The sequence below is a fragment of the Solanum lycopersicum genome, chromosome 1 (genome assembly GCF_036512215.1).
Source record: "Solanum lycopersicum chromosome 1, SLM_r2.1".
NCBI lineage: Eukaryota > Viridiplantae > Streptophyta > Magnoliopsida > Solanales > Solanaceae > Solanum > Solanum lycopersicum.
This window is the reverse complement of record NC_090800.1, coordinates 74,575,484-74,598,333: the sequence shown is the minus strand read 5'-3', so window position 1 is coordinate 74,598,333 and position 22,850 is coordinate 74,575,484. Positions and strand designations below refer to the sequence as shown.

Sequence of the window (22,850 nt, the reverse complement as noted above, 5' to 3'; positions counted from 1 at the left end):
AAATAAATACTATATTATCTTACATATAAGACTACAAAGTAACGAACATTAATAATGTAAATGAAAAAAGTAATTATAACATCTTATCATTTATCCTTCAATCGATCTTCTTGAATTTGATTTTATAATTTATCCTTTTGCCTCCTCGAAGTAGTATTGTTATTTGATATTTTTGGAAAATTAGATAAACATCAACATGAGACATTAAATTTTCTAATAAATAAATAATATTTATACGTATTAACAAACATTTATAACAATAATTGTACAGAAATATAAACAACAAAATTTAAAAACAGGAACTAAAAAAAACAATTAGTATAATACACATAAATTAATGACGATAAAAAAAATATATCAACATCTAAAACAATAGAATGAAAAAGAAAGAAAAAAATTGAGTCTACTTAATGCACAGTGTCCCCTTAAGGAAATTATTCCCTTAGTACCGAGATTTAATGAAATTATTTAGACGTGTATTCAGATTCAAAGATCGCAATCTTAATAAAAACAAATGAGGTCTAAGACACTTTAATTGGACGATGTTCACTTTAGATAACTTATATAGAATCCCGCTATGTCATTTTGACAACCTTTTAAATATAAACAAAAACATACAATGCGTGTGTATTACACTCGCGGATAATGTATAAAATAACCAATTAAACCACGACATCTGTCATTTATGTCAAATTAATTATAAATAATTAATGATAAATAAAAAAAATGATCAATAAATTAATGACACATAATATTTTATTTTTGAAACTGATAACATTAATGATGACACGTAATATAAACACTTAATTAAAATATGTAAGTAAAAAAATTATACCAACTTTAAAAGGCTACCGATGAATTAAAACATATTTTAATCCTATGAGTTTTAATTTTGTACTTAAATTATCACCCATAGTATATTTTTTAAACGAATGAATTACACTTAAGTGTATGAAAAATAAATGCACACATGCTGTTCAACAAAATTCCAAAGAGAAAGCAATTCATCTTAGTTTGTGCATAACTCAATGGAATTTCCAAGCAGAAGTGGAATAGATTGGAGTTCCTTTCCAGCTGATCATGAAAGACCCTCTGTTAACATCCACACTGCAAGAATTCTTACAAGCAAACTGTTGAATAATCAAGTTAGCTTGATACAAACATGTGTCACTTAGCTTTACTTCCTCCATTCCAAACCTCTTCAAGAATGATCTCCACACATCAAGATTCACACTTCTAATGACCCTTTCCTCCCCTTCATTTCCTACTACGTTCCGAATCCCTGCTCCGTATGACACTTCCAGTGTCATCCTGTGTTGATCATCCCGCTTCATTACATCTTCCAGGCAATCAAATAATGCACTGTAGTAGAATAAAGTGTCTATGAATCGGTTCACGAATAGAGGTGAATTCAGATTTGCCTCTACTTCTGATACTACCATTAGTGATGGTTGTAGCCTTCTTACAACTCTCATTGCAGTTTCTAAACAGTTGGGTATGCTGATCATTGCTCGTAGAAAGAATGCTGCATGGATTACTACTGCTTCGTCAGGTTTTATGTCGAAGTGGTCTTCGGTCAGTTGGTTTCTATCTGGTAAAAAGATGATCTTGAATGAGAAGGGGAAGTTCAAGGAATTAGCGAAACTCTCTAAAGACTTGCCTGTTTCTATTACTCTTTCTTTATTGACTGATTCGATAACTGTGATCTTCATATGTTCGATTGGGTTGTCTTTTCTCTCTGCTGCTGCTTGGATCAAGGATGCCCATTGTACCCCTGTTCTGATAAGGAAATCAATTAGGTGAACTTTGGGTTTCATTGCTACACTTTCTAGTATGGCTTGAATTCCTGTGAAATGCACTATTTGGGTGAATGGAACTTCTTGATGTAATGCTACGAATGAGGCATGGAATCTTGATGCAACACAGATACTGTTAAGTTCATCTGTCTCCGTGCAGATTTTTGGCATTAATTTTCCTGTTTCTCTATCGATCCTCTCTCCAAGTGCTTGTGCAAAATAAAAGACTGCTCTTTGCACAGGGTTACCTGTGTTTGATGCAAGTAGTTGGCATTGACTCAGAAATTTCCTTGCACGATCGTAGTGCTGGTCAGAAACTTTCTCAGCTACAGCTAGGAGGATTTGAGCAAGTTCTACATTTTGATTATCTTCAGGAGAAAGGTCTGAGAAAGCAGAACCATAGGGGTGCAAAAGATTGTTTATGTTGATGAACTTGTTGGAAGAGAACTGGATGAATCTTTCTCCGGCTAGCCTCATGATTTGTGTAGCTGAGAGCTTCTGGTGCATGTTGGCTCCGCCATTCACATCTCTAACTTTATCTCTTCTCCTGCACCTGCTCGGATTGTTACTCAACAATTCAAAAGGAGCTAGAGATAGAAAAGGTACCTCCTCCACATTGCTTCCTGTTTCTAGATTGTTGAGCTTTGTTTTTCCTCGACTTAACTGACCTGCAGAATGGGCAGCATGCTCATTCAGTTCTTCTTGTTGTTTATTCATTTCTTGTTATTGTTGATTGACTGTATATTCTTGATAGAACCCATAGTTGGTATAGAAGTTCTGGATATCTGTGGAATCCTGCATAACTGATGAATGGTTTCAACTCTTTACAATATCTACTCTACCACCTCTGATAGAGCCATCACTCCCTGGGATTTGGTTGGAAGTGAATGGTGAAAGATGGAACAAACTGGGGATTGGCCATATCAGAACTGAGAGTAATTTGCAAGCGCCTCCTGATCCGCTAAGGTTAGCATCAGGTAATATAATTGATATTTTATCAAATTCCAAGTTTATAATTACAAATTAAAGCTGTGCAACTGGCCGGTGATGGGACGACTTAAAACTTTGAGAGATTAACCCTTCATTATAAAAAAGACCATATACAGCTGAATATAATACTTTGACAGACTGTGACATAAACATTTATCGATTAGTTTTACAGAGTTATGATCATCTAGAAAAAAAGTGCAATTGTATATCTTGTTGTGTGTTTAAGATGACAAAGTAATATTGCTGGCTTTCTAGATTTTTAATAAGACTAGAAGGACAAGAAAAAAATAAGACATGGCACTAAGGACAATGTGGTTGTGTTGTGATTTATGACCCTTCTTAAGAAATTCAGCCTACCTACTTTTGGACATACTGTAGTTTTGCTAAGTAGTCCTTTCTAAAGGCTGAATCCATCGGCAGCCCCTTAAATTTGATATCAATTTTCACTTAGACACCTCAAGTAGACTTTGTTCATTTTAAACACCTCAAGTAGGGGTTCACTATGTCATTTTGGCACCTTTTTGCCAATCAACTAAAGTTACAAAGTGTGTGTAATACACTTGCGAATGACATGACATGATGACTGATAAAAAGCTGACATGTGACATTTGAATGTAAAAATAATAATTTTAAATAAATTATTAAAAAAAATTAAATTTTCAGCAAAAATAAATAAATAAAATTACTTATTTTCTACCATCCCACCCCTACCCCATTTGCCTTACATCTCTTTTGCCTCCCCAACTCTACAATCATTTTCTTAATTCTTCTTTCAATTTTTTTTTTTAAAAATCATTAGATTTTAGGTTTCTTTAATTGATTTTGAAAATTATATATGACATTCTTCTAACTTTTTGAAAAAAAAAATGTGTCTTGTTCTAAAATATCTTTTCAAAATTAGTGTGATGATTTTTTAAAATTTTGTTCTTATAAATGTTTTTAAAATTAGTGATAATTTTTTTATTTTATTTTTTCATACTTTGTAAGATTTTTTATCATAAATTTTCATGGAGAAGGTGGAATAAGTGGTAGGGCTAAAAAGTGAAGAAGAAGTAGGAAAATAAATCCAAAAAAAAACCTCACGCGCTCAAAATGGGTGCACGCACACAATATGTCAAGTCAGCAAAAAGTGTCAAAATAACACAGCGGGACTCAACATGAGATGTCTAAAATGAACAAAGTCTAGTTGAGGTGTCTAAGTGAATTGATGCCAACTTTAGGGGGCTACCGATGAATTCAACCTTTTCTACATTGAGATGGTGACAGGTTATGTGAATAACAATTGGATAACAGTTGAAGAATGTATAAGACTACCTATACATGAATTGCAGACAAGCAAATGGACATCTCACCAAAAAAATAAAAATGCTAGAACCTGTGCACAAAATTAACAAGGCCACCCTCAAGATTTTTTTTGTGAAGTAAAGAACTATGTGGAAATTGGCTTATTTATTGAATTTGTCTGTCCTTGTGCAAGTTATGGTTACCTTTTGTTTTTTTAATAAGGTAAATATTTGATTAAATGGTACCAAGATGGTACAAGAAAAGAAACAAAAACTACATATAACAAAAGCAGCCTTACTACACTCTTCTTCCATATACTGGTTCATACTATCCATTAAGCTACTTTACACCAGAAGTAGAATTCTATAAACATCTTATCTTAATTCTAGAAAATTTGAGTTCTCTGTCGTTCAAAGCAAGCGTTGTTCAGCTCCAGCCCTATTGTCCATAAGATGCTCAATGGAGTAGTTCTCTACTTTATCTCTTTTGGTATCACCTGCCACTGCCATCCTTCTGGTAAACCTTTCGCATTTTGAGACATCACCCATGTCATTCCAGAAAGGTTAAAGGAATAACTCCCATCATTCTCTAGAAAATCTGGAATGGAGAAAAAGGTTCTCAACTGCGCTGATTTACAGAACTTGTAATTACGCCTGTTGCACTGACTTAGTGCAAATACTTTATACAATATACTGCATACCCATCAAACAAAAAAAAGGTGATCAACTGCTTCCCAATATTCTTGACACAGGTAGCATCTACTGCATAGGTCAAAACCTCTCTTGTGCAAGTCTTTTTGAGTTAAGTATACCCCCATGTTGCAACCCCTCCAAAACATGCTACTTTAACAGGAGCTTTTGTCTTCCATATCATCCTCCAAGGCCAAGAATTATCCCACCGACATGTCTTTATCAACACACTAAAGCAATTCTTAACTAAAAAAAAATTCTTGTCTTTACTTGCCCGCCAAATCAGGATGTCCACTCTGATCAATAAAAACTGATCCAAATTATTGAAGAAACTGACGAAATTCTTGTATCTCCCAATCATTCAAACTCATCCGGAACCTTTGCTGCCAATCAGATTTAGAATGAAATTTAGCAATACCAACCTTTTTAGTTGAGCAGTTAAACAGAGTAGGAAGCTAATATTTTAGACATTCATCACCAATCCACAAATCTGTAAAAGGATAAACCAGAAGGCATGATATTTGTGATGAGGTTATAACTTTTGGGACCATAGGACTTCAAAGGTTTCTCTTCCTTTTTTCAGGCCTAATCATAGGTGTCTATTGCAATTCCGCTGTTAACATATTTGATCTAAAGGGATAGAGTAGTTATTAACCAAGCCATTTCCAGTCTCCCGCGCTTCTTCAAGTATGTGACTCTAAATGAGGACTTCTGTTTCTTCTACCCACTCTTTGTTCACAAGGTGCTCAAAACAAAGGAGGAAGGGTGAACAACAGGTACACAAGCCCTCTATCCCAGAAATATGAGTTTAGGGGCAAAATTCTTGACTTAGGCAGCTTGGAGATGCTTTATGGTCCGTTGATGGTGTACAATTGAACTGAGAAAGTAAGCATCCTATTTGTTTCCTCAATAAAAGCAAATTGTTTTCTTACAAGAACTTCCAAATGGATAGAGAATGAATTGGTGTTCCCTTCCACCCAATAATGAGGCCTTTCCCATCCTTTTGAAGATCACAAGAACTTCCTTGGGCAAATTGCTTGAGAATCAGATGAGCTTGATACCAAGCTGACTCACTAAGCTCTTCTTCCACCATACCAAACCTTGCAAAGAACGCTCTCCATACTTCAAGCTTCACATTCCTGGTGAACCTGTCCTCAGCTTCAGCCGCCACGATGTTCCGAATACCTTCACCAAAATATACCCCTTCAATCGTTGTTCGACATGGACTGCATCGATCCATGCAGTCCTCGAAGCAATCAAAAAATGCACTGTAAAAGAAAAGAGTCTCAATAAAGCGGTTTAAAAATGATGGTGAATTATGGTTTGCTTCAACTTCGCCAACAACAATAATTGTTGGTCCAATACTTCTGACTACTTTCATCAAATTATCCAAACAATCTGGTTTTGATAGCATTGTCCTTAGTATAGAGTTACAGTAAACAGCCACAGTCTCATCTGTTTTAATATTGACCGACTCTTTCTTGAAATCTTTCATGTCCGAGACAAAAACTATATCAAATGAAAATGGCAGGCCTAAGGACTTGGTGAAACTGTGTAATGTGTTGCTTGTTGCTTCAAAGTTCTCTTTTTCTATGCTTCCAACTGCAGTTATCTTAAGAAGCTCAATTGGACTGTCACCTTTTTCTGCAAGAGCTTGTATCAAGACTATCCACTGAATTCCACTTCTGATATTAAAATCAATCAAATGAATTTTTTTTGCGCTTCTGACATTTTCAACAATTGTTTGAACTCCTGCAAATTGCATCACTTGACTGAAAGGAATTAGTTGGTGGCAGGTCAAGAATGCAGAGTTGGTACCTAATGACATAATTTTAATATACTTGAGGTGGTGATCTTCATCCGTACATGTGTATCTTCCAGTTGATCGATCAATCCTTTCTTCTAAAGCTTTAGCAAAATAGTAAGAAAGTCTCTGGACTGGATTACCTGAATCAGATGCCACCCACATACAACGAGAAATCAATTTGCTAGCTAGATGGAATTGTTGATTATTCACTTCTTCTGCTGCAGCTAGGAGGAGGTGGACAAGCTCCACATCCCTTGTTTCCTCCATACAAAGGCCTGAGAGTGCCGAACCATAAGGGTGAATAAACATAGAAAAACCATCTAGCCTTTGGGTGGAGTACTGTATGTACCTGTTCAGACATAATATGATCAAGTAATTAAAAGTGTGCTCGCTCTAACATCTAAAACTTTTAGATGAGATGATAGGATACTTCAACATGGTATCAGGGTATCCAAAGATCTAACAGCTTAAACTTTAAGATAAGATAGTCACACAATTTTGGCAGTACCTTTCTCCTGCAGCCCTCAAGATCTCTTTCATTGGCAACTTGTGGCTATTCTCTAAGTGAGCCTCACAACTTAGTGCATTAGTGCACAAGTTTTCCTCACTGGATTTCTTGCTCAGTCTGCCATAATTGCTCAGTAGCTCCAAAGATGCTAATGAAAACGGCTTTGGTTTTTCATTGCTAGAGTTGGCAGGTGCTGGTACTTGAGGCGGGAAATCATCATTTGTTGGTGCTTCAATAGTAGATTGGATTTGGACCGGTTGCAAGGGCATGACTGTGTTGGTGAGGAAATGATTTTGCGTCCAATCTGATAGGCTTTGTTGCTGATCTTCCAATAAGTTGGTTCTAACTTGTTCATCAGATGTATTCTCTTCATTGTTATGTCCACAAATGGAGTACAGAGAATCAATATCTACACAACCTTCTTCAATACCATTGACCACTAACTCACTTCTCTCATATCCTTTAAGATGAAACTGATCATCCTGGAAATCACTAAAAATATCATTAGAGATTGAGACATTGGTCATGGTCTAAACTCTAGGACGAATTAGTGGTACCCTTAACAAAGTAGGCCTCGAATGGCTTTATAGTTTCAGGAGTACTGTCTGAAAATCAGCACCATGTTACTTCTTGGATATATTTTTTCTTTTGATGGCTATGAGAGCTTGACAATAGTGAAAGTGAACTCTGTTGAGAGTAAAAACTTATGGATACATAGTGTTTTCACCAATGACATGTGTTTGCATATAGACTTATCTTGTTTACCTATGATAAGTTGATACGATTTGGTGTAAACATCGAGGAGCCAATAAGATAACCTGGTCATAGAGAGATTCAGCCACATTTTAAAATATTGGTTCAGTATGATGTTTCCATGGCAACAAGCAGAAGAGTCCAGATGAAAGAATACACATCCCAAATAGATTACCATTGCTTTTATCTCTAAAGAAACTTCAATCATGTACACAATATGCATGTGGACAAATGCATAATTACAATCGAAAACAGATTAGAGCTAAATAGTGACATGTTTGGATGGAAAGGAAAATATTAATAGCGAAACACTAGTTATAAGCCCTTGAAATATTTACATCGAATCAATAAACATAAAACATATAACATGTTCTCACTAAATCAATTCAACCACATTAAATTCATGTGGTTTGGTATAAACATATACTCAATAACTCTACCAAAAGTAGAAATTACAGAAAAGGAAAAATACAAGAAAAAAAAAAAGAATATGTCCAAATTCAGACCTTCTCATCATTGTTCCTAGAGTCACCATCAGTATTGTCAAAATCAACAACTCTTCTACCAAACATTACATAAACAAGCCAAACAAGAGTTTTCACAATTTTGATCATACCAATTGTAACAGTTAAATAATACAACCACCAACCAACAAAATCAGCCAATCCAATACTAATCAACAAGTCTCTTTTTTTCTCCACCACAACCACTAAAAACTCAACTTCATCTCTCAATCTCCACCACCAAAGTCCACCAAAACTCATTGCCAATGCTGCCTTTTCAATCCATCTATTTTCTTGTAGAATGCCAAAAACTGTGTCATCCACCACTGGCTTCACAAAAATATTGGACCAAAAGAACATTGTCTCATTTAATCCCAAGAAGAATATAGCTCTTGTCAAAAATCCCCTTTCATAACCAATTTCATAAGCATCAACTCCAGCAGCTATACTACCTGTTGGAACACAAATTAACCTCTTAAAACATAATAACATCACACATTATAAATGTAGCTACAATAATAGAGTAATAACTCTCTCTCTCTCTCCTTTGACTTCTTAGATCATTTAGTGTACGTATTTTCGATTTTCTATTTTATCGACTTAATTTTCTAGAACAACACTTACATTTGAAAGAGCGGGAAAAACACATAATATTCAAAATTATATTCTCAACACGCACCTTCAATGCCTAAACCAACACAAATTTGCAATATGCATACGAAAAACCACGCGGTGTATAATCGAAGTCTCGAGACGGGCTCTGGGGTACGCTTGATGAAGCAAGAGGTACCACCGGTTAAGGTATGAGAAAGTGCAGCAACACTGATGATAGAAACAAGAACATGTAGAAAAATAGGGTTAACTTGAAGAAAAAATTTGATTAGTAAATCACAATTATTTGAAATTTCTGTTTTTGAATAACCTACAAGATCAATAAGATAATGTGCAACAGATAGCCTAGAAATTATAAGAAAAGAAAGAGGAAAAAGAAGACTAAGAAGAATAGTTGTAAAAAATTGAAATGGTTCTCTAAATAAATTTGCAAAAGAATCCATGAGAAAAGAGCTAGAAAAAAAAATTGAATGGAATTCTTGTTGTATATGAAAAAAAAGTATATGAAGATTAAGTACTATATATGTTCATGAAGAATGCATTTGAAAATAATACAAAGTATAAGAAGTGGTTGTCACGATGTCTATGTCTACCAAGTTTGGTTAAATAAATATAATTATAATATAATGTTTGTATGCAACAAATCAAATAATAATGTGTGGGGTATTAGTTTAGTCTTTATTTTAGATTATTTATGAAGGGATAACATGTAGTTTGATGCTTTGATGATAATTGATATATGGTCTAATATTTGTTTATTTGTTTCCCATCAACTACCAATAGATATATATATATATTTTGAGAAGTGTAGAATGGATATTTGGTAGATTACTATTGCAATTTTAAAAAATTGAGAGTCACCTAATTTACGAAGAAGTTTGTTTATATGGAAACACTATAGAGGTGGAATGTCATAGAAAGTTGATGTGTTATATCACCAAATAAAAAAAAATGAGGGGGGAGGGGCTTATCAAAATTAAAATAGATTCTTTATTAAAAATATATATTTTTTTTAGAGATTCGTAGAAATTGCGGATTATTCAAATTATAAAAAAAAATTGATGACATCTTAATTGCAGTGTAATTAAGTTTCGATTTAATCTAAACACAAGATAAAGGTGTGACTCTTTTGATGATAAAAGTGGTAGTAGTATTAAAACATTAAATTGTTAAAAAAAAATTTATATTGATTGAATAAAAATTAAGCTATTTGAAAGATAATCATCTTTCTTTTTCTAAAATTAAAAATAAAATTGGGACTTGAACTATATGACGAGTCAATATTTATCATAAGAACATAGTTTTTTTTGGAAATCTAATTTATGTGTCATATAAGTTTCTTATTGTTTGTCCCAAAAAGGATACAATATTTGTTTTATTTAAAAATAATTAACTTGAAATTTGCCATATTACTATGAATTGTTTATAACTTGTAGTTTTGAACAAGTTCTTTAGTTGAAAACTTACCTAGTTGTTCCCTTATTTTTATTATTTTGATCGAATCCTTAATTTATTCTATATGTTAGGAGTGCGTGAAAATTGATTAATCAATAAATTGGATCGATAAAAACTTACAGTATTGATCTCTTATTTTTATCACCCAATAATTTTGCTTTTACTTGGTCTTTTCCTGACCTATTTTGTTCATTATCTTTTATTTTTTGAAATAAAAGAGATATTTTACATATAATTTTATTTTTTTTCTCGATAAATTTCATAATGTTAGATATTATAATATATAAATTAGTTATTCCTAGTGAAAATGAATTGTTTGTGTGGTTGGAAGCCTGCACATCTCAAAAGATTGAGAATTTTAGTATAATATTGAACAAATTAAACTATTCAAAGGGGAGTGGACTTCAACTTATTTACATGACAATTGGACCAATCCAATTTTTATTTATTTTTATCCCTCCCTCTCCGAGTTTCCATCTTTTTATTTTTTTTTATGGATCGAATTTATAATTTTAAAGTTGAAGGTGAACGATGCATAACACTTGCAATCACCTATCGTCCAATTTGATACAATATGTAGGTCATTTGGTAGAATGTATTAGAAAATCTAGTACATGTACTAGTCATAACATTATTTAATTTTTTGTTTGATGGGATTTTGAACCTATATGTATAAATATGTATTAGTTGAATATATACCATATTCAATATTGTTTTATAGGGCATATAATAATACATATCAAATCATGATATTAGCAGTACATAGGATATTAAAACACAAATAAGCATATCTAAAGAAAAAAATTAGTTTTAATACACCCAATCAAATCAAATAGTAAATAAGAAATAGGATTCTAATATAACTAGTCGCATCATTATTCACATATATCAAATATTATTTTTTTATACCTTATCAACAAATAAATTTAGTAAAAGGAAAAGTTAGAGACAAGCTAAAAGAAATATATGAAGCAGTAATTACTCTCTCTGTCCCATTTTATACGTCATCCCTTTATATAGATAGTTGGACCACAATACTTGTTATTTTATAAAAATTATGTATAAATTATCATATTTTATCTATAATACCCTTGATAGAATAGTTAATTAATCTTGTCATTTATTAATATAGTTGACTTAAGAAAACATTAAATAAGAGTAGAAGGGTAAAATTACATCATTTCTTAATTCAAGTGTAAAGTAAAAAGGTGATATATAAAATAGAACGGGTAGTAAATTCTGACCCTTCAAGGTGGCCCGTGGTTTGGGCTTGAGACCTCCATGTTGGAGGTCTCAAGTTCAAAATATTTAGCAAGGAGTTTGTCTTTTGAGTTCGTCCCACCGTATTTGCTTTATACAAATTACATAATTTGCACTCTATTGCATAAAAATGAAAATTTTAACTTATGCATACTCAAAAAATAGCAATCGTAGCTTTCGCTTGTTATACAAAATAATTAATTTGTTCTGATGGCTATCCATGGCAACGACAAATCAATCCCATTAAACGCATTGTTTATAAATTATTTGATTTTTGGTTCGTAAAATGGCCAAACATATTGTACTATTAAGAAATAGTGATTGTGGGTTATCGTTTTTCTCAAATTGTGATGGTGGGGCTATTATTTTTTCCTATCAATGGGGCCACTAGAATATGTAAGTAAAAAGATTTTGAGCTTATCATACATTTTTCAATTATAATTAAGAATAAATTATGATAAAATATAATGGAAAAAATAAGTTTAACCCATAGAAGTGATATTTCAAATTAAAGGTATAATTAGGAGTAATATTTAAACTGAAATAAAGAAAAAGTATATTTTTGGTTTGGCTCACTTAAATACGTGGGTACAAAAGAAAAATATATATCACGTTTATTTTGAATTAACTAACTTAAATAAGATTGATTCGTCTTTGTATTCGCAAGTTTTTGTTAATTAATATCTTTAAATAAAAAGGTTTGTAAATATCTTCCACATTAATCCTTAAATTTTGAATCATCGAAAGAACAAAAAAAGTGAAAGCTCCTGAAAAGGATAAAAAAGAAAAAAACCGTAACACTAGTATCTCAAATACTAACTCAACTCTCGAGTTAGTTCAATTCTCTATCTTGTAATCCTTTTCCGATTTCTCCGCTAAATTGTATAGGTGGAGGCATTATGTATAGAGCCTGCTTTAGGCCCTCAACCTTTCTATTCCCCTACACTTGGAAGAAGTTGTGAGGGTCTGCATAATGTAATTTTAGAAGATTTTTTGGGTTTTTCTGAAAAAAAAAGTGAAACAAACCATAAATGAGTATGGAATATTTGGCACAAATTTTGAAAAATGATGGGATGGCTGCTCTATCAAGGATTTGCACCTCAAAAGCAGCATGTATCTATTTAAAAAAATATCTTTCGTTTAATGATAAATATTAATTAATCTCGATAACTATTTATATTTTAAATATATGAGATAAGTTATTCTATATACGTGTATATTAAGATAAGTTTTGTGTGTAATGTTATATTCTAGTTGTAGATAAAAGGAACAAATATTTGAGTGGAAAAGGGTGAAAATGAAATGAATAATATTCCATATTGGCACACATACAGTTATTGTCTGAGTGGAAATGTTAGCTCTACAATAAATGACATTCATAAAGATAGGACTGAAAATAACTTGTTTAACGTGTAGTTTTGGCATTTATCTATGCCCTATTCTAATCCATTTTATGTCACGTTTTATTTTTGTATGTTAATATTTTAGATATTTATTTTTTTAATAAGAACGATAAATAAAATGAATCGAAGAGAGAGTAGTTCATTCATTTTCTCTTTCCTAATCAATTGGAGACCTCCAATATTCATTCATACACCTTCATTTTTGTTACTCAAGGTAGAAGCCAAAAACATAAAACAAGAAAAAGGAAGATCACTAATCACACAGTTATGGGTAGAAGTAAGCCAACAAAATCACAATCTAAAACATCAAGATTGCTACAACCACAATTTCTTGCCTCAAAAAACAGGTAACTTTCCATCTCAAAGGTTTCGTTTATTTTCAAATATCTGTTTGGTCATGAAATTTCAAAATATGATCTTTGAGTTTTTGGGACTTTTACTCACAAAACACAAAACTTTGTGTATAGTTATGGTTTGGTCATGGTTTTTATATAAAGGGGACCTTTTTTTTTTTTTTTTCTGACAGTTCTGAGTATTCTTCTCATGTTAGAAAGATGGCTCAGAAGGTTGTTATGACAGTGCAAATGGAAGCAAAATCTTTAAAGCAGAAAAATGAAGGGCCTCCTTCAGATTGTTGGTCTTGGAGAAAATATGGACAAAAACCCATTAAAGGATCCCCTTACCCCAGGTAGATTTACAATTCTCTTCTCCACACCTCAGATGTAGAGGCGAATTCAAGATTCAGAGTCTGTGTGATCTTGATGTATTTGGAATGAGTTATTAGTTGAAAAAATGTTTTTTGTGTTTGATTGAGTGAGTAATATGAAACGAAAATTTGTGATAATTTCTGAAAAGGAAAAAGATAAGATAATCCTGATGTATTTTGCTTGAAAATGTACATTTCACCTAACATGTTGTAATGTATGATTGTGGATACAGGGGTTACTACAGATGCAGCAGTTCAAAGGGTTGTTCAGCTAAAAAACAAGTAGAAAGGTGTAGTAAAGATGCATCTTTGTTCATCATCACATATACATCCAGCCATAATCATCCAGGTCCAAATTTGCCTAAAGACTCTGTTAAACAAGAGCCAGTAGTGGATCAACATGTGTCCCTCGAAGACAACAACGATGAAGATGATGATGATGATGATGATAATGATACACAAAGCTGCAAAACCCCATTGAATAGTACCACTACTAGTACCAGTATTCCCCAAGGCATACTTGAAGAGAATCTGTTCACTGATAATTTCTTGGGAACAATTTCATATGATGATTTTCTGCCCCTTTCTTACCCTCAACTAATGAAATTTCCAAAATCCGAATTGTCAGAAGAGAATGACTTTTATGATGAATTAGGAGAATTGGAGCTACCTCCATCTTCTTCTACATCCTTCGCGGGCATTTTTGAGGAGGCAATCCTTGTAGATCCCTCCTCTTAGTAAAATGCAGGTATTAGATAGGTTAGTAGGGATTGATTTTTCACGGTCAGTCACTCAACTAATAGTTATTGTCTTAGAAAGTTACTTTATGAGATAATAACACTATTGATTGAATGATCATCTGAGAAATCAACTGCATGTAGTAGTGATCTATCACTGTTTGTGAATTCCTTGATGGATTTTGTTGCCATTATGTCACTTGGCATATTGTATATAAAGATATCACAGGAAGGAGCATCAAACATTTTATTTGAAGGTGCACTTTTGTAGCCATGTAAAGGAAACTCAGTTATTTGTATTTTTCTCAATAGGATGGACAAATTCATGAATCTGTTTTTAACTTATAAGTTTGCAACATGTTGTGTTAACCTTATTCTTGTTTTTGTCTGTGAGTGAAATGTTAGGTTTATTGAACTTGAAACTCAGAAAAGTTGTTTGTTTGTTCTGGAACTATGTGTTGGTAAAACGAATAAAACCTTTCATCAATACAAGTATTGAGTAACTTTAGCGACCAAAGTGCACAGATCACAGTGATATCTTAAAGTTTGTGAATTTCTTGATGGATTTTATTGTCATTTGGCAATTGGCACATTATAAGTAAGATACTCACAAAAGGAGCATCAAACTTCCACTTTGTAGCCATGTAAAGGAAACTAGGTGCTTTGATTATTCTATAGGGTGGATACTTTTTTTTTCGATCTGTCAAAGTATTGGTAGATAAAGTTATTACGTTGGTGAGGAATAATAGATACCCTATGGAATCAATAAATGTCTGTGTAACTGCCTCAAACCCTATTGTTATCAAAAGGAAAATAGGGTGGACACCTTTGCCTATTTGATTTAACCTTGCAACACGTTGTGTTGACATGAAACAATTTAGTAATTTTTCGAACTCAAAACTGAAATCTTAATGTACGGAGTAAAATGACTTTAAAATATTGATAAAATCCTCATCTATCTTCAAAATTGGATGCAAGGGACTTTTTGTTAATAAAGGTGGTGTTACACTAGTGGCAAACTTTAGTTTATGAATACCTCGATTATTTTATGTTACTTCCTGCTGACACATCATCACATTATTGGGTGCGTTAGATACATTTTACAATCCAAACCTTCGATTTTCTTTTCTGTCCGCCTTTTTTTGTTTTTTTAGGGACCACTGAGGCCACCCAATTCCCAAGGTGTTTTCTTTTGGTAGACTATAGTGATCAAATGTAGACACATTTTACATGGAGTGGTTTGATTTGATGGGGAAGATATTAGTATAATATAGTAATAGCCAATAGGAATAGAGTAGATGTTGCTTCTTTGGAATTTTGCTGCACTATTGGTTTGAAATGGGTATATGTTCTTATGCCAGAATCTGCATCTTATAGGATGTTTAGATACCATTAAAAAATGCCAATTGTGAAAGGCCCACACTCATGAACCCAAGGATAAGAAGGATTGAGGATATCAAAGTGTCTTTTTTCACATACAATGACAGTAGAGTCACTAGGAATTATTTGGTCTTGAATCAGTTGTGTACAGCCTCAGCCTGTTTATGTATTGGTTGCTGACAAGTAACAAATCCCCTTAGCTATGGGCATTGAGTTTTTCTCTAGAGGGAAGGGTTCTTAGAATGGAGAATATCTGAGAAGTGTTAGCGGTAAGTTCATCCCTCTCCTTACGGAAGACAACTAAAATCTTAATCACAATGTAATGCATGACGAAAAAGATCTAATCCAAATAATCATTCGTTGGTTCTACCACGTAAAAACACTCTTAATAGAACTTCAGTTTAAGTAGGTAGTGACCAAGAAACCCCTGGTTCCATTGGGTTAGACAGAGATGCCCACGACTTCGTCTTATTCTTGGCTAGAAGCATCACCTCTATAGATCTTTTTTCTTCCACAGTACTCTTTTTTTCCAGCCAAGTCTTCATGAATTTCAAGAGATAGCAAGTCGTTCGAGACAACCTCCTTCCTATGATTACAAATTTTCAACCATTATTGTTCCACACCTAAAGATTGGTGCATCTGGAAGTCTATTTATGACATGACCAAATGATCTCTCTTGACCTTCCATTTTTTTTCCTTCTATTTTGTGCTACTTTCGCGTTGTCTAACGTGGTGGTCATTTCTAGTGTTGTATAACCAATATGCTGGGTGTTAGAGGCCTAACATTCACTCTCATATAGCATTGTCTACCTTAAAACTATTCCACTCAACTTGCTTTTTGTTTTGGTACGTATATCTCCCTCTAGGACAGTACTCAAAGTAGACAACTAACTAGTTTTGTGCTACACGCCAACCTACCGCAACCCATCTCCTGTTATCTTGGAAACCAACAAGTTGAGCAGGCTCACACAGCAGAATTATTAAGGTATAACGTATTACTAGAAGACATTTAGTAATTCACACTTGAGGATTAGAAAAGCTTCATCAGATGTTCAAGTTCAACAGATGAGACTCAGCTGAAGTAATAAAACCCTCCAATGACAAAACTTCCAGCAGAAAAACACACAAAAAATTGACACTCCCCAAAGAATGCACTCCAAGAGAGAGGAAAACAATCACCAAAACATGCTCAACTGGACAGCAAATAGGGAAAAACTAATAAACAATGAGGGATGAAAAATTAACTAGGGGCACGCAGCATACATTTATGAGACACCAAAACATTCCTGTATACAATTTGTTCGCTCTGTTCATGAGTACTGCATATGGAAAAGATATCCTCGTTATACTTGATTAAATCTAAACAATGTGCAAGAGCATATGTCAAAACAATTTTTAGCAGGCTTTCAAGCCTGCTCCTTCTCACGAATTGCCTTATAGCACTGGAGACTGCAAAGAGGAAGTTTTGTCTTAGAATCACGATACTTGTACGGATTCACGCAGGAAGGACCAGCACATTGCTCACGAGGGGGAGGATAACTGCAATTCAGCAATAAAAACACAATCCAGAACCCCTTAGCAACTTAAATAGTGCTTTTCATTCATGTAGCAAATCAAAGATATTCAGACTCCATCTTCTGTTTCCAAATTCATACAAAACAAAAAGAAGTGGAGATGGAGAAAACCGTTACCTGCAAGGTTTAGAGTCAAAAATATGAGGTAAACCCATATCTTCAGGAAATGTCACAACAGTGCCGGTAGGGCCCATAACCACTCTGATAGTGCTTTTTGCAAGCATCTGCTCTTTGGCAGCCTTCTCCTGCCAGATAGATGTTAATTAATTGTCAGCTTCATAACTTCACTACAAAAGGCAATGTACCTACCAACAAGCAGTTTACCTGAGCCAACTCTTCCTGCCGCTTCTTTATTTTATCTTCTCGCTTCTTCCTGTTAGAATCTTGACCTAGGATTTTCCTAATTGCCTCAGCCTGCAAATTCCAAAAGGTTATGCTCATTTCATCATCGTATGATCTTAAAAGAGTACATACAGTAAGAAGGAAAAGGAACAAGTGAAACCTCTGATTCACGAGCAGCCTTCTCATTTTGCATTCTACGTTTCTGAGCAGCCTCTGCTTTCTTCAGTTGCTGCTCAACATCAGTGAGCTTCTCCTTTTGCTCTGTCGAAAAGCAAAGATGGCAAGACAAATTTGAAAATCAGGAAAGACTACTAGAGCAAGGAAATACGACTGGAACAAATAAGTAACTACAGGGTATTACTTCGAGGTGGAGCCGGTGGTAAACCATTAGGGAACTCAATCTGACTCGCAGAAGCAGCAGCAGAAGAATCCTTGCTAGATAGGAGAGCTCGTTGTCGTGTTGTAAGAGTCATTTCTCCTCTCATCGCATCGATCGATGAATCTGAGGATTCCTTCCTTTGTTTCTGCTTCTTTTTTCCTTCAGCCTCACCATCAGACACGAACTCTTCCACCTCATAAGCAGTGTCCTCAGAACCTTGCTCAGATTTCTTCCTTGACCTTCCCACATTTTCATCCTTTTCAAACTTGCTAACCTTTGAAACCCGGGAAACACTTCTTTTGTTGGTCGATTCCTCCTCAAAATCTTTATATCCTGAAATCTTCGAGGTTTTAAGCTTTTCCAAGTATCGAATCTCATCATCTTCCCCATCCTCATCAAACCATTCCGATACACGCCTCTTTGGAACCCTCTTACTCTTACGGGTCGGATCTGATTTGTCACCTCCTTTTTCAAAGGCATTCGTCATTGGCATCTTCCCCATATCGCCTCCTTTGCCAGCAGCAAAAGAACCCTTGGGCGAATCTCTTGACATAATTCCTTGCAACCCACTTTTCTTTTCCGAAAGACCGTCTTTGCTTGATGTGTCCTTAAATAGAGAGGAAAAGGTTAATTGGACAGCATTGAAATTTTATTACAGTGATAATAGGACAAAAAAAATAAATGCCGAAAATTTACTAGCAATAGAAGTAGATTTCTTTCTTTGGTAAATCGCAATTAATCACAATTTGCATCATCGGGAGTTTGGCATTAGTATCCAAAACTGTATCCAACATAAGGCACAGGGTTGACCTAAAACCGCTGGTTTTCTGCCACAAGTGCAAATTCCTAGCTAATACTTTGGGGCTAAACTGAGTAATTTTTATCTTATTCTTAATCTTTGATTCTTATGCACTTCAATATTCTGTTCCGTAATAAACCTATGATAATGCAACATCTATCTACATGTTTTCCTTCTGAGTTTTTAAAGTACGTTAGAGAGGAACCAGTAGAGCAGTGACACAGAAAATCTCGTGCAGTTCACCTCCTTTTCAAAATAATGAAACCAAATAATTCTTAAGGGAGACTACTTTAAAGAACACAAACTCAAAATCCAAGTGGATTTAAAGAATCTAAATAACTAACTACTTGAGAAGAAACACTGATAAACCTGTGAAGTAGATTTCTGACGTGGCTGCGAACCATCCAAGGCTCGTGCATTTGTAGACAAACCACCACCATATGCACCATGAGAATCAGTTTTGGTTTGAATGGTGCGCGTCACACCCCCAACTTTAAGCTTAACCTTCTTCAGCTTGTTATCATTGCCAACACCATCCTGCACAGTTCCTGTTTGCCTAAGAGAGGAGCCATACTGGGAATATGTATCATCTCCTGGATCTCCATTACTATATAACAGACTAGATCCTCCATCCTTATTCTTCTTAAAAGTGTAGTCCTCATCCACTCTGGAAACAGAGCCTCTAGACATGCAATGATTAAGGTTGAACATTTTACGTCCAGCATTGGCATCATCAATGTTCTCATCACTAGAAACCCTACCAAAATCATCTGAAACTGGTGTTAAGGGAGACTGATCACGGCCTTCATGAAAAAAAGGCTTCTCTGGTCTAGGTCGCCGCAACATTAGGCTTCTTTTCTTTCTAACAGTAGCATTGAGCCCTTCAAATCGAGTTCCACCAGACTCATCCATGACATGTAAAACAACTAGGGCCACCAGGAACACGTGTATTAATCGCGGCAAAAAGACAACTTGCTAAATGAGTTTGTTCATTGTTGCACCAAACAGGAAACTGCAAGAATTCAAAGATATATCATTTATTAGTTAATTCATTTATGTAGAGAAACATCAATTAAGTAAAAACAATTTAACAAGAAGTTCCTTACATTAAACATTTAATTTATCATAAGATGCGTCCAGGGGATGCAAAATCCATACATGTAGTAGACATGAATCCACTAACCCACTACCTAGACCGTCTCACTATCACCCTTTTTTAACATCACATGAAATTCAAAATATCAAGCAACAAACAAAACGGCAAGGGAAACTATCATCTTGATACAATATTGATCCATGCATTTAACAATAACTAAGAAACATGACTGTAATCAATTTGAATATCCAAAATCTCCACAATACAGGAGAATGTACCCTCGATAAAAGGAAAGTATCAATAAAATGTCATAGAACTTTAAGGAATGTTTTAATAGCCTTAGAAAACTCCACCTACGTGCAAAGACAAATCCTTTAACAAGATGTCATAGGATTTTTAGTATGATTAATGGACTTAAGAGGCAAGTTCCGCAGAGTGGTATTTAGGCCAACTATCTTGTATGGGCAGAGTATTGGTTACTTAAGAAACCTCAGAAGATGAGAGGTGTGAAAATGAGGATGTTAAGGTGGATGCGTGGGATGCTAGGAGAGACAAGAATAGGAACTATGTTGTTCAAAGAATAGGAACTGGTTCGACTCACACCAAAAGTGAAGAGTCTGGAAAACTTAGATTAGGAATGATGATACCCGTGAAGAAGTGGGAGTGACCTTCATTGGGGACAAGAAGAGGTAAGTGTGAGAGAGATGGTTTAGTCATGTGAAGAGGAGATACGTGATGCCCCAATAAGGAGGTGCAGGAGGTTGGCAGTGTCAGGGTTAAAGAGAGGTAAAGGTTGGGCAAATAAGTACTGGGTTGAGGTGATAAGACAGGACATGGAATTGAGGATTAGAGTAGAAGGTTAGTTAGTAGGTAGTTGAGTACTTCTTCTATGCATTACAATAGCATTAGTACTAATGTTGTAATTTCTTGCCCTTTGATTTCTTCGACTATATATTGTTACTATTCCTTTTTCTAAACGCTAATGTAATGATCCGTTATAATTTGTTATAAATGCTTAGCATTTGTATGCTAATTTTTAACATTACTTTGTTATGAATTACTTGAACCAAAGGTATTCCGGAAACAACCTCTCTACGTACATCCTCCCCACATGCCACCTAATTGAATTACACCGGGTATGTCGTTTTTTGTTGTTGTTGGAATACACAAGAGTTGGGGTAAATCATCTTTAGCCAAACTACCATGAATCCTCTAAATAATTGAAAAAAAATAGCCCACACTTGAATGGAGTTGAATAGATATATATAGACGGTTCATATAACCAAATAGCAACAAAATAACTAATTGTTTTGCTCAAAACTTGAATTAGCAAAAAAGAAACCCATTGGAGGGAGCAAAGCAGAAAACATTGTCAAAACAGATGAACCAACCAATTAGAATCAACTGCTACCGAACAATTAAATCATACATCGTTCCAATTCATTATAAAAAAAAAAAACGAAAACCAATAATCAAATCAAATACCTTGAGAATGGCAGAGAACCGAGCAGCAGCAACGGCGAACAGCAGAGATGAAATTGAAATAAAGAGTAGGAAAAATATAGGAGATTGATAGAGATAGAGAGAGAGAAAAAGAAGGGATTTTGGGTGAGTATATTATTAGGGTTAGAGAAGTGAAGGGTGTCGTTGGTAGCGTTATAGCCAAAGAAGACTCTCAATATCTTCTCCATTTTTGCCTTTCCTATTCTTACTCACCCCCTTAACCCCACCCCCGTACCCCCCACCCCCCGCACCCCACACTGTCTCTCTTTCTCTCTCAAACCTGTGTGAAAATATTGTCTTGTTGGACTCCAATTTCTATTTGTTTTTGCCTTCGCAAATCCGGACTCGATAATTCATTATTATTTTTTCCCTTTCTCCTTCTCACCATTTCATCACACTGCACTCTCCCTGCCCCTCACCACAGCATCATCTTTACTTCTTTACCGTATCGAGCTAGCTTTTGCGCATCTCAACTGATTTTATAAAATATTTTTAACTTTTTATTAATAATTACGATATTAAAATATATGAACAATATTATCTAGCGTATTTTTATGTTATTAAATTGATTGTGAACACAACAATTCACAATCTTTATCGTATCAAGTTAGCTTTAGTGCATCTCAAACTAATTTTATGAAATATTTTTTATTTTTTATTAATAATTACTCTCTTCAAGATGGTCTAATTTGACTTAAAACGGAGTTTAAGAAAAGAAACAAGAATTTTTAATCTTGTGGTTCTAAATTAAAGTTATATTAAATGTATCAAAATGTCTTTTTATCTTGTGGTCTTGAACATGTCACGTGAAAAGTTAAAGTTAAATTGTTGCTAATAAAAAAAATAGATCGTTCTTTTTTAAACAGACTAAAAAAGAAATAGGATTTTTTTTTAAACGAAGAAGATATACAATATTAAAATATATAAAAAAAATTATCTAGTATTTTCTTTATGTTATTAAATTTTGAACCCAACAGCTCACAATCTTTACTTATACGCACGTGTTCACTTTCTTGGGCAACAATACCTCAATTTGCTAAACAAAGTAAACATCATTTTATACTTGAAAGCCCTCCCTCACTTTGAAACATATATATTCCTTGTTAAGAAATATAGTGTATATATATACGCTACTTTCTTAATCCTTTTTTACTCATGAAACTTTGATTTGACACATTTAAAAAAAAATTATAAATATATTAAATTTATTATGTTATTTTTTTAATTAATAAAGTCTTTAACATATTTATGCACTGTATTTTTCAAAGATATAA

The 22,850-nt window shown here is 34.1% G+C and overlaps 5 protein-coding genes across 6 annotated transcripts; 1 reads left to right on the top strand and 4 right to left on the bottom strand.

The window, feature by feature from the left end:
* Window positions 1-1,025: 1,025 nt before the first annotated feature.
* LOC101268315 (DELLA protein RGL2-like) lies at window positions 1,026-2,513 on the bottom strand. The gene has a single exon (XM_004229509.3). The coding sequence runs from the start codon at window positions 2,511-2,513 to the stop codon at window positions 1,026-1,028; it is 1,488 nt and encodes a 495-aa protein (XP_004229557.1).
* Window positions 2,514-4,274: 1,761 nt separating this feature from the next.
* LOC101268028 (scarecrow-like protein 18) lies at window positions 4,275-7,909 on the bottom strand. Its single transcript, XM_010324085.4, has 2 exons — window positions 7,075-7,909; window positions 4,275-6,915 (listed from the first exon to the last, which is right to left on the bottom strand). Exons 1-2 carry the CDS (start codon window positions 7,599-7,601, stop codon window positions 5,688-5,690), a joined length of 1,755 nt encoding a protein of 584 aa, XP_010322387.1. The 5' UTR covers window positions 7,602-7,909; the 3' UTR covers window positions 4,275-5,687.
* A 266-nt stretch (window positions 7,910-8,175) lies between these two features.
* On the bottom strand, window positions 8,176-9,556 carry LOC101266156 (uncharacterized). Its single transcript, XM_004229337.5, has 2 exons — window positions 9,010-9,556; window positions 8,176-8,782 (listed from the first exon to the last, which is right to left on the bottom strand). Exons 1-2 carry the CDS (start codon window positions 9,383-9,385, stop codon window positions 8,328-8,330), a joined length of 831 nt encoding a protein of 276 aa, XP_004229385.1. The 5' UTR covers window positions 9,386-9,556; the 3' UTR covers window positions 8,176-8,327.
* A 3,629-nt stretch (window positions 9,557-13,185) lies between these two features.
* LOC543856 (WRKY transcription factor 37) lies at window positions 13,186-14,833 on the top strand. Of its 2 annotated transcripts, none has more exons than NM_001321956.1 (3): window positions 13,186-13,407; window positions 13,611-13,748; window positions 14,000-14,833. In NM_001321956.1, exons 1-3 carry the CDS (start codon window positions 13,328-13,330, stop codon window positions 14,502-14,504), a joined length of 723 nt encoding a protein of 240 aa, NP_001308885.1. In that variant the 5' UTR covers window positions 13,186-13,327; the 3' UTR covers window positions 14,505-14,833. The 2 variants fall into 2 exon arrangements, with proteins under 2 accessions (NP_001308885.1, NP_001308884.1); NM_001321955.1 differs by having other exon boundaries at window positions 13,587-13,748.
* A 2,283-nt stretch (window positions 14,834-17,116) lies between these two features.
* LOC101265365 (uncharacterized) lies at window positions 17,117-22,030 on the bottom strand. The gene is made up of 7 exons (XM_004229335.5): window positions 21,559-22,030; window positions 19,347-19,989; window positions 18,161-18,785; window positions 17,960-18,060; window positions 17,782-17,871; window positions 17,575-17,702; window positions 17,117-17,422 (listed from the first exon to the last, which is right to left on the bottom strand). The coding sequence occupies exons 2-7, from the start codon at window positions 19,887-19,889 to the stop codon at window positions 17,290-17,292; spliced, it is 1,620 nt and encodes a 539-aa protein (XP_004229383.1). The 5' UTR covers window positions 19,890-19,989; window positions 21,559-22,030; the 3' UTR covers window positions 17,117-17,289.
* Between the last annotated feature and the right edge of the window lie 820 nt (window positions 22,031-22,850).